Genomic DNA, 15,659 nt, shown 5'->3' with positions numbered 1-15,659 from the left:
AAAAGGGAAAATTTTTCTGACAATTCCAAAGGGAATAGTTCAATTTTTGAGGCCAGGGCTGGGTGCTTCAGGAAAAAGTGTTACCGGGAAAATTTGGCGACACGTAACGTGCTGTTGCTGCTTGCAAGACAGGGATATGATACAACATATTGTTATCCCGTGTAAGACCCTTGTGGGAACTACGGAATGCCACGTTTTTTTCCTGGCGGGCTAGGCATGCCGTGGAGAAGGAAGGGAGAGCAAACGCTTTCCTGCTTCTCCAAGTACGAGTAGCCAAACGGCCAGCTCGGTAGCGATAAATCTCCTCCCACCCCCCATCTTCCCCAAACCGCTCGCAAGTGCGCATCGCGCATCGCAGGGGGACGACATCGAACCGAGGCAGCGACAGGACGCAGGGTAAACACCTCTGCTTACTTCCTTTCTTGTCGCCATCTTGCCCGCCAGCCTGTCCTGTCACTCACCTGTCAAGTGATGGAACTCTCTAGAATGTACGACACAATGTCTATGAAACGTCTAGAAACGCCTAACTATTAACGATGGTTAATCACAAAATGAGCAAGGGAGGGGAAAACCTCAGGTTGCTTGAGCCAACGTTTCGACAAGAGGACTTGACAAGTCCCCTTGTCGAAACGTTGGCTCAAGCAACCTGAGGTTTTCCCCTCCGTTATTCATTTTGTGATCGCCAAGGACCATCTACCACACCCTCTCTCAACGATGGTTAATGATAGTTAAGCATGACGCACATTTCGTGATACTAGTTAATATATGGTTAGTGATAGTTAACGTGAACTTAACTAGTAAACTCCTTAATTAGTGTTAGTTAAGGTACAGGCGCAGTGCATAGTCCCACATGCCACTTCTTAACTACTACTAATTACCAATTAGTCATTTAGTCATTAAGTACGATTATATAATCATGAAATTCCTTTATATCATGTTCCGACATCTTTCGATATACCCATATAAGGCATGCATCCGAAACGCGGACACAGTTGCTAACACGTCTTGATCACGACAGTATGAGGCATTAAAGGCTTTCGCCTTAATAAAAGTTTCGCCCCTGGCAAAACGTCCTGTTCTGTATTGTGTCCTTCTTCGCATACCCGAGGTGTCGCCGTAGAGATCTCCGGTCGCAGGTGGTGTGCGCTACCGAGATCTCGTAGTTCGTGGCCTAGGCTGGCCTAAGCCTCAAAGAAGGTTAACGAGCTAGTAAGAACTCCCACACCCTCCAACCCTAAGTGCACGATGCCACCACCGGAATCCGTGAAGCACTGGGCCAGGACATGCACAATTTTCAAAACGTAAGAGACGACCAGAGGATTGGTGAAGAAGGCCAAGAGAAATGGGTTTAGGTTTAGAAATGGGGAGAAAATTGGCAGTTAATTAGAATATATTGGGCACGCTAGGAATTAATTAATGGCAACCCCGCCGCAGTGGCTCAGTGGTTACGGCGCTCGGCTGCTGACCCGAAAGATGCGGGTTCAATCCCGGCCGTTGCGGCCGAATTTCGATGAAGGCGAAATTCTAGAGACTCGTGTGCTGTGCGATACAGGTGGTCGAAATTTCCGGAGACCTTCACTACGGCGTCCCTCATAGCCTGAGTTGCTTCGGGACGTTAAACCCCAATAAACCAAACCGAATTAATGGCTTGACGGCACTTGTCACCACCCAGATACAGAGGAGAGGCTAACAATTATCTATTAAAGACGACTGCATACGTGCTAGAGTTTGCAAATAAATACGAATTTGAATTAGCATTCACCAGTTCAGGCAACAAATTTGCAATTCCGCAAATAACAAAGTGCTCCTGAATTGAAGGCTGAGTCAGGGCGCAGTGCTCAGGAAAAAGGGGTGGATGCAAGGACTCCAGGACAGGTGGAGCAAGGGGGGCAGTTGCCCCTCTCACATTCTCCAAAGGACGCAGCCCCCCCCCCCCCTCCCCTTCCCTTCCAAAGTACCCAACTGCTTGCACTCAGACACTAGATTTGTAAAGATTTGTAGAATAGTGGGGCTGAGCTAGATGGCTTCGTAGCCAGTCGTAAAGCATTCTGTTTGAGTAACCTAAAGCAACCCCCTCCCAGCAGAAGTGTTGATTAACTGACAGTGCTCATGAGCATGGTTAGCAGAACTGAAACAGACTGTGCACACACTTTCATAACGCAGTCGACCATTTCTCGCGTGCACATCTTTATAAAGCTGACCATTTCAGCTGAAGCTTTATAACAGTGCAAAATTATAAGCAGTGCAAAAAATACATAGCATATTAAATTTATATTTAAATAAAACGTGGGCTTAATAATAAGTTTTTCCCCCTGCCTCCCACTTCAGAAAAAGTTCTGGAGTCCCTGAATGGATGTAATTTTTTTAGCAAGCCAATTCCCGCGTACCGCTATTTCTTCCGCTGCGCTTCTGAGTGAAAAAGCTGGAAGGCAGTGGAAATGTTCTAGTGCATGAAATTGGTGAAGCAAACTGTGTGCCTTTGTCCTCATTGTTACCTCTGAGCACAGTGCTTAAAGTCAGGGGGGTCTCGGACCCCAAACCAGTATTGGCAAGGGATCTGAGACCCACCACTATAGATTGTAGAGACTGCATTAATCCGAAGCAGGCAACCACTTCTTACTCTTCTCGTGAGTCGTTGTCGAAACATCTTTTTTTCTGTATCGTTTCGAAAATTAAGAATTCCTTCAGGTATTCAGATTTCAAGTAGTCCGTTTAACATCGTCCTGTTACCTAAACAAGAAGCTAATCCCAGACGAAATTATCAGCTCAATAATTTTGAGGCCGCCAATTTTTTAGCCCGAGGTTCACTGCACTCTACAGTCGTCTGTAAAACAAATACTACCATTTATAAGCAGACAGCTGACTAGCGCGCGCCTGCCTGGCTTCTAGACTGCTTGATACCTTGCATGTTGGCAAACCATACAGCTTCGGCTTGTACCTTGCACTCCTTGTAGATCAAGTCACCGTCCTGGGCACAAAGCCGTCGTGAGAAGACGACAAGCATGTGTATGTGGATCCGCCGCCGGCCAAAGTAATTTAGGAATCGGAACTGGCGCTCAATTCTGCGCGCATCCTCGGATGATGAGTACTTTCTATACAGGTATGTCGCGAACTCGCTACGCACTTGGTAAATACTGTTGTTGTTGTTGGCCTTTGGAAAGATGGCACATACCCACACTGGGGGATCGGCCAAGAATCGGGAGGTAAAGGTAACAGTTAAGCACACACCAAGTGCTGAAAAGGAAAAAGCAGAAACCTGCCGCGCTCTGCAGGTCGGACGATCTCGCGTCAGGGACACGAGCGGGTTCAATCTCGTGACGAAGCAGAAGAAGAATCCCGTCCTGCGGTGCAGTAACGCCTACCTGCGCTCTCCGACCCGTCGACTCTGCCTTCAGACCCTCTGCTGTCCGGCGCAGTTCCTTCTCAGCTACACAGCCAGCCAACGGCGGTGAGCGAACTGGTTTCTACTAAATAGGCTTAGGAGAACGGTTAGAAACCGGAGGGGGTGATCGATACCAACCCAGCATTTTCGGGCAGTCGTTTCGCTCGTTGTTCACCTTCGTAGGCTCATGGCGGTTCCTCTGCACTGCTTGAGGGCAGACGTCGAGGTGTTCACCCTATGGACCCCACATCAATTGAACCCGCATAAGTTTACTTCGATAGAGGCAATAGAGGAAGGAATCCGGGGTTTTCGGCGTGTTCACAAGCTATGTGGGTGGAGGAAATCGCCCCTCTTCAGGTGGTGGCCGATAATAAATGTATAAGTGGAGCTGCGCAGCGCGAGCATGGATGTGGATCGACGCTCTAGAAAATGCGCCATGTTGGGTCATGTTGCCCTTGAGAGCTTTCGTCCCTTGAGGACCTTTAAAAAGACGGCCTCGTCGGACAGTGTGGAAATGAGGTGGTCCGGTCTCTATCACTTTAACGCTTTCGGCGGTTCATTTTCTGCTTGCTCCTCCAGCTTACGATAACAATATCATGACAATATTTATTACACGATATCGCGTGCCATTTTTTTTTACCCAAGGAGGGTTGTCTGTATGAGACTGAAATGCAGTCAAAGAGCAAAAATATCGACAATTGTTAAAAAAAAATGCAGGTGGAGGAAAGAAGGAAACATATGAATGTGAAAAATATTCTTCCAGTTGCAGAAAATTTCCAACTTTCAAAGCACCTACCAGCCAAGAATTTGTTTTCCACTGCTCAAGGCTAAAAGCGGTACTCAAGCCGGTCACTTTTGCAAATGGAAGCTAAGTTGTGCTGGTGATCACGCATTTTAGGATATCAGACGCACTTTTACATAATAAGACAAAATAGCGACACGTTTGCTCATTCCCGAGGTTCCAACGTTTTAATATGAACGAATTAAATGTGGACACCAATGACCAAGGTCTATTTTATAGCTGTGAATGCAAACGGCGGCGTCTTTGTACGGTGAAGTTCTAACGCATACCTCTTAGTTTCTGCACCTAATTTTATTCATGACGACTGTTTTTTTTTGTTCACACGCACCACTTAGCGCAGTTTCTCATAGGCGTCTTGTTTAATGTTAAAGAATTTGATTGTGCGCAGACATATGACATGTTACCTGACGCAGGTGGCGTGGCCTGCACTCTGCGTATGATTTGAAGGGGCATTCATAAGCTTATTCAGCATTATCCTATTAGGCTTACCTTAGCAGCGAATTAACAGTAATTACGCTGTTAACTGAGCATGAATACACCATCATCAGCTGCATCATTATCAGCCTCTAAGACTATACCATCCCAGTTCGAGTAGACTGTCTGCACTTCTACATGGACTGAAAATAAAAGTACTCCGTGGTTTTCAATATGTTTTTCCTCCTGGTTTGTAAAGTATTCATTAATGAGGGAAATAGATTTACAACGCGAATAAAATTTTGCGTTCCAGCTTTATGTGTATATAGCTCATATTCAGGTGGCGACATTGATATCGAAGCAGTCACAAGCAAAATGTCGGCTACATGGTCGTATATATATGAGCACTAAAAGGTGCTCACAAGCAAAACCTGACAGCGGTCGCATTTCTTTTACAAGGCAGTTTCTTGAGGTTACACACCATAAGCAAAGTAAGTAACAAATGTGCAGTCCTTGTCAAACGTAACTAGTCTAGACGGTTTGCTTCTCAGTCATATATTGACGCTAATGTGCCAGCTCTCAAGCTCTAAATCTCTTTATGGTAAGGAGAACGAACCCCTTGTCCTCACCTTCAACGAACTTTCTGATCTTTAGGGAAGCCGTAAAGGCTGTACTATTCGAATGAGAAGCAAACCATGCAGCCCGGTTACTTTTGGCAAAGGCTGTACAAATAAACAGTAGCATATATGTCTTTTTTAAGCTCCATTTTCGGGCTTCTATCTCAGTCCTTCGCATGGTCAATTCCATTCTTACTGTTAGCCATACAAGAGCAAAAGAAACTCGTGGTCTGTACGATCTTCAGCGCACGCTAAAAAAGCCATGTGGTCTAAATAAATGTGGAGCTTTCCACTACGGCATCCTTCGCAAGCTTATGTGTAGCTTCGTGACGTTAATCTCCAGAATTTAGAATTTTTAATTTTTTTTGTTCGCAATATGCAGCCGTCACGACGGGATGGGGAGAAAGAAAAAACGTCCCTCTGAAACGCGAGGAGACGCGAGTTCAGTTGGGACACTTGACCAGGCTTCGGAGCGGGAGCGTCTTCAGAACCGTTCAAGTGCGAAGTCGTCCCGGTTGCGTGCGGGGACGGGTGGAACCAAAGTGAAACCCGAGGAAGCTAAGGACAAGACCCAAAAAGCTGCAGGTGGGCAAATTTGACTTTTGTGACATTGCATGAAGGTGGGCTAATTTGGATTTTTGACATTGTATGAACTGATACATAACTAAAGAAGAGAATTGGCATAGCATCAATTTTCAGTTTCTTTGTTTCGAACATACATTTTCTGCAAAAATAATATTGAGACGTACGTTGCAGACGAAACAAATCGCAGCGAAAAACATTTCGAGGGACCTCATCTTTGAAAGTGCGCAAAGAAATACTTTTTTTACAAAACTCTTATTAGGCTATTACCCCTTAAGGTTAAGCATTGGTCTGCATTCTATCATTATACCACCGAGCACAAAACGACCCGTATATGATATCCCTCGTTCTTTTGAAGTACTGTTGATACATTCTAGCGATTTATTACATTCCTTTTTATTACATTATTACATTTATTATTACATTTATTACCTTTTTATTACATTCACTACCCCTCAAGAATACGTAATACCTGACGAAGTTTGCTACCTTTGTCGTACCACATTAGTTTAAAGCTGTTAAAATACCTTCTTGTGTTTGTAGCCTTTAAGAAAGAACAAAAAATTCATAATTCGAAATTTCTATCTTTTACTCTCTCAAAGCAACCATATCGAGTTTGATAAGGGTTTCGTAGCTCGCCCCTAAGTGAACTTGTCCCTCAGAATGATATCGGGATATGTATCGGAATCGTATATTGACTGAAGGACCTACCTGGCTGAAGAAACAACTATATCACACACTGATGCATTCGCGTTGTCACTACTGTCTTCTTGTTTGAGGCACAGCACCGGAAAAAGCATAGAAAACATATACTTACTGCAAACAAATATGTACAGTTGATAGACGATGACCCTTGTTTAAACCATACTGTCCCACTGTTTAAAGAACACCAATTGCTTACTGCATGGAATGTTATAAATAAAAAGATTGCGTTAGCCACTTACCAAGTAATGCATTCCTAACCTGCCGCATTTTTTTCTTTATTTCATTTCATTTTCTCACAACAGAGAAAAAAGTACCACAAGCACCCTGCGAAAGTATACAGGTACAACACACAAATTATAATAAAGAAAAAATACGCACATACTACGACACCCAGAGAGGGCTTACAGAATTTCCAGCCTTTTAAATAATCCCTTATAGCCTCAATCGCTTACTTTGAGACGACCGTAAACTACAGTCGCAAACAGCCATCAAACAGCCATACTTTCATTTTCAACGACTCCTTTTCACGTGGATGGATGGATGGATGGATAAGAGCGCCCCCTTTGAAAGGGGTTGGTGGAAATTGCCACCATGCTCAGCTTTTCTTTCTTTATTATTTTTTTTGTTTACTGTGTTGGCAATTCTCATTAAGAATCGCCATCATCTTTACCTACGGTTTCCTACAATTCGAACCTTATGCCACATCTCTGCTTTTCAGCCACCAATCCTCCAATCGCATTTTGCTAACTTCCACTGCAGATTTATTTACATTACCATTGTTATCTTTAAACCCTAGGGCCTCAGGAAGAGTGACTGCGCCTGCATCGACATCCGGATGGATAGCATCTCATTTGATTATGAGGTGTTCAATTGTTTCCACAGATCCACCACACACTGCACATGTTTCGCCTTCTTCGTTAAATTTCTTTTTGTAGCTGCGCGTTCTAAGACACCCTGATCTAGCTTCAAAAAGTAGGGCACTGCCTCTTGAGTTATCATAGAAAAATTCTTTCCTGATCTGCCTTTTCCAGCACCGATATAGTTCTACACTATGTTTCTTTTCCATTGAATTCATCCAATTTTTAACTTCTGCGTTTTTAACCCGTCGTTTAATGCTCTTTCTTTCTCCGTCCTCATGACCGGCATACTTACTGGTTAGTTGTCTAGTTCTTTTCCGCCACTGTGAGTCAACGCTCTTTCTGTATAAGTGTTTAAATACCTTAGCTGCCCATCTATTATCGTCCAATTTCCTCAGGCGTTCTTCATGTAGTATTTTACTCTGAGCTTCCCGTGCTTCGAACGATGCCCAGCCCATATCCCCTTGTACTGCCTCGTTTGTGGTTTTGCCGTGGGCACCTAGTGCTAATCTTCCAACAGCTCTCTGATTTACGTCTAATCTCGACTGAACTTCTGCCCTTAAGCACAGAACCGCATTGCCGAAAGTAAGACCCGGCACTATTATTCCTTTCCAAATACCTCTTAGTACTTCATATTTGTTGTACCCCCATAATGCCCTATGTTTCATTATCCCGGCGTCTCTTCGTCCTTTTTCCCTAAGAGCCTGTTCGTGCTTTTCCGTGTATATCTGCCCTTCGTTTAGCCATATCCCGAGGTATTTGTATTCGACCAATTTGGGTATTTCGTGGCCTTGTATTGTAAGCACCTGGTCAGTTGTATCGTTAAAAATCATCACACCTGATTTAGTTGCTCTAAAACTAAATCCTAGAGCGTCTCCTTCGGCTCCACAGCAATTAACCAAAGTTTGTAAATCTTCCTGGCTATCTGCTAACAGTACAATATCGTCCACATACATTATTTTTTTTTATTTGATACCTCAAAGGCCCCTGGTATGGGGCATTACATGAGGGGTGGGCATGACGGTTAAAACACTATGGTCTTGATGGCGTTCTTAAACTGGATGGCGTTGAAGTGATGCACGGCGTCCTGTGGTAGATCATTCCAGTCCCGGGATGACGTGACGAAAAAAGATCGGGAATGAGCGGTAGTTCTTGCGGTGGGGGCGTAGACGGCCTTATGGTGGTTAATACGGCTTTAGAGGCGATAAGCAGGTGCTATGACTGATTCTCCTGAAGATGAATGATAAAAAATGTGAAAGAGGCACAATCGAGAAACTTTTCGTCGCTTTTCAAGGCTGGGTAAGTTAGTTCTAGATTTTAAAGCAGACACACTAGTGTAGTACGAATAGTCAGAATAAATGAAGCGGATAGATCGATTTTGTATTTTTTCTAAGGTTAAAGAGTGGTTAGACTGATGAGGATCCCATATTGAGGTCCTGTGAGGTCCTGTGTTGCCGCCTCACTTGGGGAGATTACCCCATTGTCGTTGCTAAAAGACGCAGCTATAAATGACGTAATGTAGTTCACAGCATCGTCTCCCTCAAAACATTTTCCCTCAGCATCTATAATCTGTTCCTGCGTTCTTTGATTTGTTTTTCCCAACCAGCTTATATGGTTCTAGAATTTTCTTGGCCCCCCTTTATTTGCCTCGCGAACTTCAGCCAGCCATTGATCAGAGGACTGCTTCATTTTAGCCTGGACTAGGACCTGAACTTGCTGTTTCTTTTGTCGATAAGATTCCCATTTTTCGCCTATTTCCTCTTCAGATAACTGCGCCTTCTTTGCTTCTCTGCGTTCCCTTGAAGCCACCCGTCGTTGTTCAATGGCCTCCTTAATTTCCATATTCCACCAGCTTCGTGGCTTCCTCTTTCCTCTCCAGCGGTTTACTCCTTTCACTTGTTTCATTTTTTTTGCGATGAGCAGTTCTGATTATAATCCCACTTTTCCATGGGGCGTCGCCGCTTCCTGCAGCGCCACCACCACCGGAGCGGCAGATGACGGCAGCCCATGACGGCAGTGCCCGTTCTTCCCGATACAAGACCAAGGCGACGAAGAGTCTCTCTCCTCCCGGTGGCAACGCATCATCACAACGCGAACACCAGCGGGCTACCACGCCGGCTGGTCCCGATCAGTCCCTGGCTGTGACCAGCGCCAGCCAGCCCTCACTGCCGCCACATTCAATACTGTACCCAGCTTCGGAAACATCGGGCCTGCTGAGTGAGGCTCGTTCTGTGGACAGCCGTGGAGCGCACGCCTCCCGAGCCATGCTGCTGTCTGCCAGGGAGACGAGCTGGGTTTCCGCGTGCAAGAGAGGCGCGACGGATACGTCAAACACCAGCTATGGGCGCCCTGGGGGACGATCTACCCACCCGACCAGCACCCAGGAGAAAGCGGTGAGCATGATCAATAACTGTATTAGATTTTGTTTAGCAAGTCTAGGGCGGGAACGATGATTGCACGTAAGGTTGCACAGTCTGGGATTCATGCAGGAAATCGCCTTCATTGTGTACACGTTGAAGAGCATAGGCCGTTTGTACCCCTGTGGTAGCAGAGCCAATGGATAAGTTTTCGGAGTACAGCATTCCTTTTTCCCGCCTCGCCTGGCTTGAAAGAAATATGGCAGCAGAGACCCTATGCTACCATGAAAATGGCCAGCATCATTTGCAGGGACTTTCCTGAGAGCGGCAGGCTTCCAAAGCACCTAGACTTTCCTCCATGGCCAGCATACTTGCGCAAGGTGTTGCTTCAACTAGTTAACAAAATAATTGTTTCCCGTTCATATTAAAGGGCAGCTGCATAGGTTTTAGAAATCAACGAGCTTAAGGGGTCGAATGTATGAAACTTCCAGGCAAAGCATGCGAAGTCGCCTTGGGCCAGCGTTTCAAATGGAGACGGAATAGCCGATTAACATCGCGGCGGTCTTCACGCTTCTCCCCAGCACACAGCGCTGCCAAATAGGGGCGCATGATGACGTCATCGAGGGCACCGGTTCATTTACAAAGCATAAACGCTTGCTTTGAAGGAAACAAACCAACGCTACCGAAGGCAAAGTCCGCCAAGCATTTTTCACCTGAAGTGTGAACCAATGGCACTGTCAAGATAAAAGAGCGATAAATGTGTCTCTTGAAATTTTCCTCGATGGGAAATTTTTTGCTAGACTAAGCGATGAGACGATGACACGTCGTCTTGTAATTTTACACTTGAGGGTATCGCCAACGGCTGTACGTACGTTGCGGAAACCCGCTAGGCTTGATTGCAGAGTATTAACTTTCACGACGAAAGTGGCTGATGGGAAGAGTGGTTAATTGGTTTTTATTTTACGGCTGCAAAGTAAGCTATGGAGCGACAACTTGTGTCACCTGACTCGCATAAATGTTCAAAATTGGCGTAGTGATAAATTTCTCAAGGTGCGCGCAATATACATGTCATGTTATATTTTTCTGTTGTTATCCTCTTCTGTTGTTATCTTTTTTCTTGCAGTTCACTACCACACGGAAGGCGGCCATCGGGGGGATCGCATGCTTCATGATAATTTTTCTGATCGCGGCGGGCATCACAATCGTTGCGATGATGCTCGAGACTCACACCCCGCGTCCGCAACAGGTGCCACACTGCGAGACAGTAGACTGCCGCTTGCACGCTAAAATTCTGACCTCACAACTTAACGCAAGTGTCGACCCATGCGACGATTTTTCCGCACACGTCTGCTCCAGATGGTATCCTCCGTCCGACAACAGGGAGGACATCAAGACGCCCGTCGACGCCATCGCCCTCTCCCGGCTAGCAGCTTTCAACATCATTCTTGCAGAGGGCACGCGGCAGTTTCCCGCAGGTATCAAGGCGCTCAATATGCACAAGTCTTGCATGAAGGAAGAGGACCACGGAGGCCTCTACCTTAACGAGTTCCGGACGCTCATGCACGAAATGGGTCTCAGCTGGCCAGATCCTCGGGAAGACGCTGACGCCCTCGACGTCTTGATTGCGCTGTCCTACAAATGGCAGATACACTTGTGGATGGAAGTCCGAGTGCTGGCCCAGCCACATTCAGGAAGATGGCGCCTGGAGTTCAGTTCTGCATCAGTGCTGCCAGTTCTTATCAATCAGTACCAACTTGTGAAAGAGAACACCGTCTACACTGCATACTGGATGAGCTTCTACAGAGACTTCCATCTTGACATCAATGCTTCTATAAACAACTACACCCTTGCAGCTACCATAAATGAGACCCGCGAAATTGAAGGTGCGATATTAAACAACCTGGACAAATTGATCCTACGCAAGACGAAAAGCCCGGCTGTTTTCCACCTCGGAAGCATCGGTAATTACTCGAAACCGATCAACTCAACTGTCTGGATGAATCTCCTTCAAAGAAACATTGCCGTGAGTCCCCAGTTAGCCTCGAGTGACGAAGTAATGCTCGGCCACGAGCACCTCTTACAAGTTCTCGGCAGCTTCTTCAGCGACTACCCCGGCCACAAAATTCTCAGCCTGTGTTCATGGACGTTCATCCAGCAGTACGCGCCGATAGCTGAGCCTCGTATGCTGCTTAGCCGCTTCGGTGATCGCTACGAAATGAACGCCTACCGGCCCATATTCTGCGGCTTCCACGTCGAGGCAACGTACAAAGTACTCGTACTTTCTCTCGATATCGCTGCTCTTATCAAAGAAAAAGATAAGATGGTCATTGCCTCCGGATTCCAAAGGCTCGTCGCGGCCGCGGTTAACCGTGTGGAGAGCTCGCTGTGGCTGGACGACGAAAGCAAGCGTGTCGTTAGGGAAAAGATAACGTCCGTAAAGATGCAGCTGTGGCCCGATGAGCTTCTGATGAAGAACGAAGAACTGGAGGAAATTTACAAGGACTACCCGAGCGCGGAAGAGAGTTTCGCCGAGGACTGGATGCGTGCGCGCCGGAGTATCCGCAATGAAAGCGAGAAGATGCGTCTCATCAACGACTCGCAGGCGTACTGGGAAGCTCTCAGGCTGCCGCTGAACTTCGCTGGGTCCTATCCGATTTACGACTCTGTGCTCGGCACCCTTGCACTGCCCACGTATTTACTCGACGCGCCGCTCTTCTACACTTCGGGAACAGACGCTATGTTTTTCGGCGGCTTGGGATTCTTGCTCGCTTCGAACTTGGTCAAGGCTGTTGACAAAGCTGGCGTCCGCTGGCTCCCGAACGGCACAAACGTGGACTCAATTTTGTCCGAAGAAGCCAGAAAAACGTTTCATAAAAGGGACAGCTGCCTCGAGCCGGGTGGCGTTGAGAGCGTTTTTCCGGAGCTGCCGGCGTCAGAAATTGCCTACGCTGCCCTCGAAGAATCCCTGAAGAGTGGCAACGGCAGCCTCTATGTCCAAAAGGACCTTCCACCGGTCAACGCCTTTTTTATGACCATCTGTTACATGACGTGCACTGTACACGGCTTCAAGAGCGCCTTCGCTGCAGATTGCAACAAAATTGCGCGTAATTCTCCAGCCTTCGCGAGCGCGTTCAAATGCCCAGCTGGGTCGAAGATGAATCCAGAGAAAAAGTGCACTTTCTTCCGCTGACTGCCCGCAGTTCGAACTCTTCGTCGTGGCACCAGCCCGCGTTCGCTTATTTACTTCCCATTCCCCTCGTGTGCCCAACGCGCTTCGATAGTGCCTTGTGACGCTGTTACACAGAAGTACCCATCCTGCTTTGGGTCAGCTTTCTCTGCTTTTGGAACAATTTATCTGAAGTTTTTTTATTTACTGGCGCTCTTGGATGCGATTTGTTCTTACATGAAACACCCACCGCAAGGTACTCATAATTTTCTTCGCTTATTGTATCGATAGCCCCGTAACTAACACACCTGTTCTGCCCAAGGACCGACGCTTCTGTCGTAGTGTCCATAATTTGGGCAAATACCTGATAAAAAAGGCCACGGTTCTGAGACAGATCTGAAAAAATGAAAAGTTCTGTAACAAATGCGGGTGTGTCGCGTACTGCTGCTGCAGCATTCTTGATAACGATGAAACTCTGTGTCAAGTGACTTGGTGTGTGTGGACATATTCATCAATGCCCAGTCGCCTTGATACCTTAATCGATAACGCAGCGGTTTATGGCTCAGATGTCAAAAGGCACCAACTTGGCCTGCATTTTTCCGTGGCTTGCGCTTTTGGCTTTTATGTTTAAGTTATGTTATGTTTGGCTGTTATTTTGACTTGTTTTGCCATCGAGGCTACGTGCCTGTTGCCAAGTACGACAGCGTTATGCTGGAGCATTTGCAGCATTCTTCATGTGCTACTTCATGTGCTGCATTTTTCTGTGGGTTGAACTTTTGGCCGCATTATAACTGTTATGTTTTGCTATCCAGGCTACCCGCCTGTTACGCAGTACGAGAGCATTATGCTCGGGCATTTAGAACTTTCTTATTGAAACTTCTTGTTTCCACTCTGCTATGTGCTACTTAATTTCAGCATATTTGCTTTTTTGATTATTAAATGTTTCACCTGGCCTCTATCGTTTGGATTCGATGGTTAGCAATCCTGGATCTATATTTGGCGAGCCGTTGGCGAGCCTGAAAGTAGAAAACTCGGTATCGGAAGAAAATGGCAAGGTGTTGTCGAGAGACCTTGGAGGCGGACGGGCATAGAGAAGGAAAACTTGGCTTTTAGCACTTGTTTCTTGCCTCGAGGTGTTAGAGGCATATGCAGGGAAGTGGTCTTCGTCCCAGTTATTTTTTTCACAGAAGGTTCGCAGAACTGAACACTGTAAAAGGGGTAATCATGGGAGACAGTTGCAAACATGACGCAATATTAAACAACACAGAATAAACGTAGTGTGAAAAAAGATTTCCACAAAACCGCACTCCACCTTACTCACAGCACTTCATCCGAAAAGCTCCTAGCCCTAGGACTACACAACACTTTCGATGAATTGAGAGAGGCACAACTAGTCTCCCAACTGCGCAGACTACAGCAGACCCCACCTGGCAGGGAGCTCCTAAAGAAACTGAGCCGGGTCGATCAAATTCAAGAGATAGAGGACAGAAACAATCCCGGACGAACATCGCAAAACACAAAGTAACGCCCATACCCAGGAACATGTATCCCAACCTACACTAAGCGCGCAGAGAGGCAAGGGCTGAATACCTACAAAAGGCATTAGCACCCCAAGAAATGACGGTATACGTGGACGCAGCCACATGCACCAGAACAGCGGGGCAGCACAACAGCAATGCGGTAACAACAGTGATTGACTCGAACCTACGCGAGATCACAAGTGCATCACTAGAAGACTGTACGATAGTCGACGCTGAAGAAGCGGCCGTCGCTTTATCGGCAGCTTAGGGCTATCGATCTAAACGGTCTCTAACAGTCCTTACAGATTCACGAACAGAATGCCGCAACTACTTACGCGGCAGAATAGGGCACAGAGCGCTCTGCATACTCCGCTCTGGGGGCCACATAACACAACGACAACCAAACGAAGAACCAATCAGGTATACGATAGTATGGACGCCGGGACACGCGGGAGTAACAGGGAACCAAGAGGCGGACAGGATAGCTCGATGGTACACTTATTACCGAGCATCCAAAGTATCCGAGCTCGAGGGGAACGAACCGAAGATTATTCGGCGATACTGAACTATTACAAGGGCTGCAGAAAGCGATAACGATCACCACACAACTCCCTTAGCAGAGAAGACAATGTCGCGTGGAGGCAGCTACAAACGGGCTCGTACCCGAACTTACACGTACTCAACAAAATGTATCCCAGACAACACACTGGCAAATGCCCTTGGTGCCAAGAACCACCCACGCTGTACCACATAACGTGGGCATGCCAGAGGATAAGCGTGGTCCCAGTTATAACAAACCCGAGTGCGGAGCAATGAGAGGGAGTGCTCTCCAGCGATCGCCGAGTCGACCAAGAAGGTCTGATTCGGCGAGTACACAACAGCTTCCAGCGGAACCCTGGACTAAGGGCAGCCGACCTTTGTTCAAGCAGATGGACGAAGCCATCTGACAGCCGCAGAAGAAAAGCAAATCTAGAGCTTAATAAAATTGTTAACTCACTCGCTCTTCAAAAAAGTACGTGTAATGCTCGACTAAAAATTTCAAATAAACAGTTATGACAGGTTACAAAGAGAACTGCTCAGAGATTCAGAGTTAACGTTACCAGGTAACATATTCAATTCCCTAATCGCTTGCAGAAAAAATGAATAACGAAAGGCGACAGTATTGCGTTTTTGAAGGAACTGAGTGGAGCTCAGAATCTATTTTTAAAGCACCGTTTAAGAGGAGAAAGACGAATTTAAGCCGCGAGGACCGGGCGC

General features: G+C 46.5%; 1 protein-coding gene across 1 annotated transcript; it reads left to right on the top strand.

Annotated features, from left to right (window-relative positions):
- Positions 1-9,353: 9,353 nt before the first annotated feature.
- Positions 9,354-12,906, top strand: LOC149347326 (neprilysin-like). Its single transcript, XM_089541553.1, has 2 exons — positions 9,354-9,752; positions 10,840-12,906. Exons 1-2 carry the CDS (start codon positions 9,354-9,356, stop codon positions 12,904-12,906), a joined length of 2,466 nt encoding a protein of 821 aa, XP_089397679.1.
- The last annotated feature ends 2,753 nt before the right edge of the window (positions 12,907-15,659 follow it).

The sequence above is a fragment of the Amblyomma mixtum genome, chromosome 4 (assembly GCF_055824585.1).
Source record: "Amblyomma mixtum isolate Tamu chromosome 4, ASM5582458v1, whole genome shotgun sequence".
In the NCBI taxonomy this organism is placed as follows: Eukaryota; Metazoa; Arthropoda; class Arachnida; order Ixodida; family Ixodidae; genus Amblyomma; species Amblyomma mixtum.
This window is presented reverse-complemented; position numbering and strand designations above follow the sequence as displayed.

Excerpts from the sequence above, each read along its gene's own strand:
- LOC149347326 (XM_089541553.1), top strand. The coding sequence starts at position 9,354 with ATGACGGCAGCCCATGACGGCAGTGCCCGTTCTTCCCGATACAAGACC. Across the intron at positions 9,753-10,839 it reads CCAGCACCCAGGAGAAAGCG|TTCACTACCACACGGAAGGC; the intron begins GTGAGCATGATC and ends TTTTTCTTGCAG.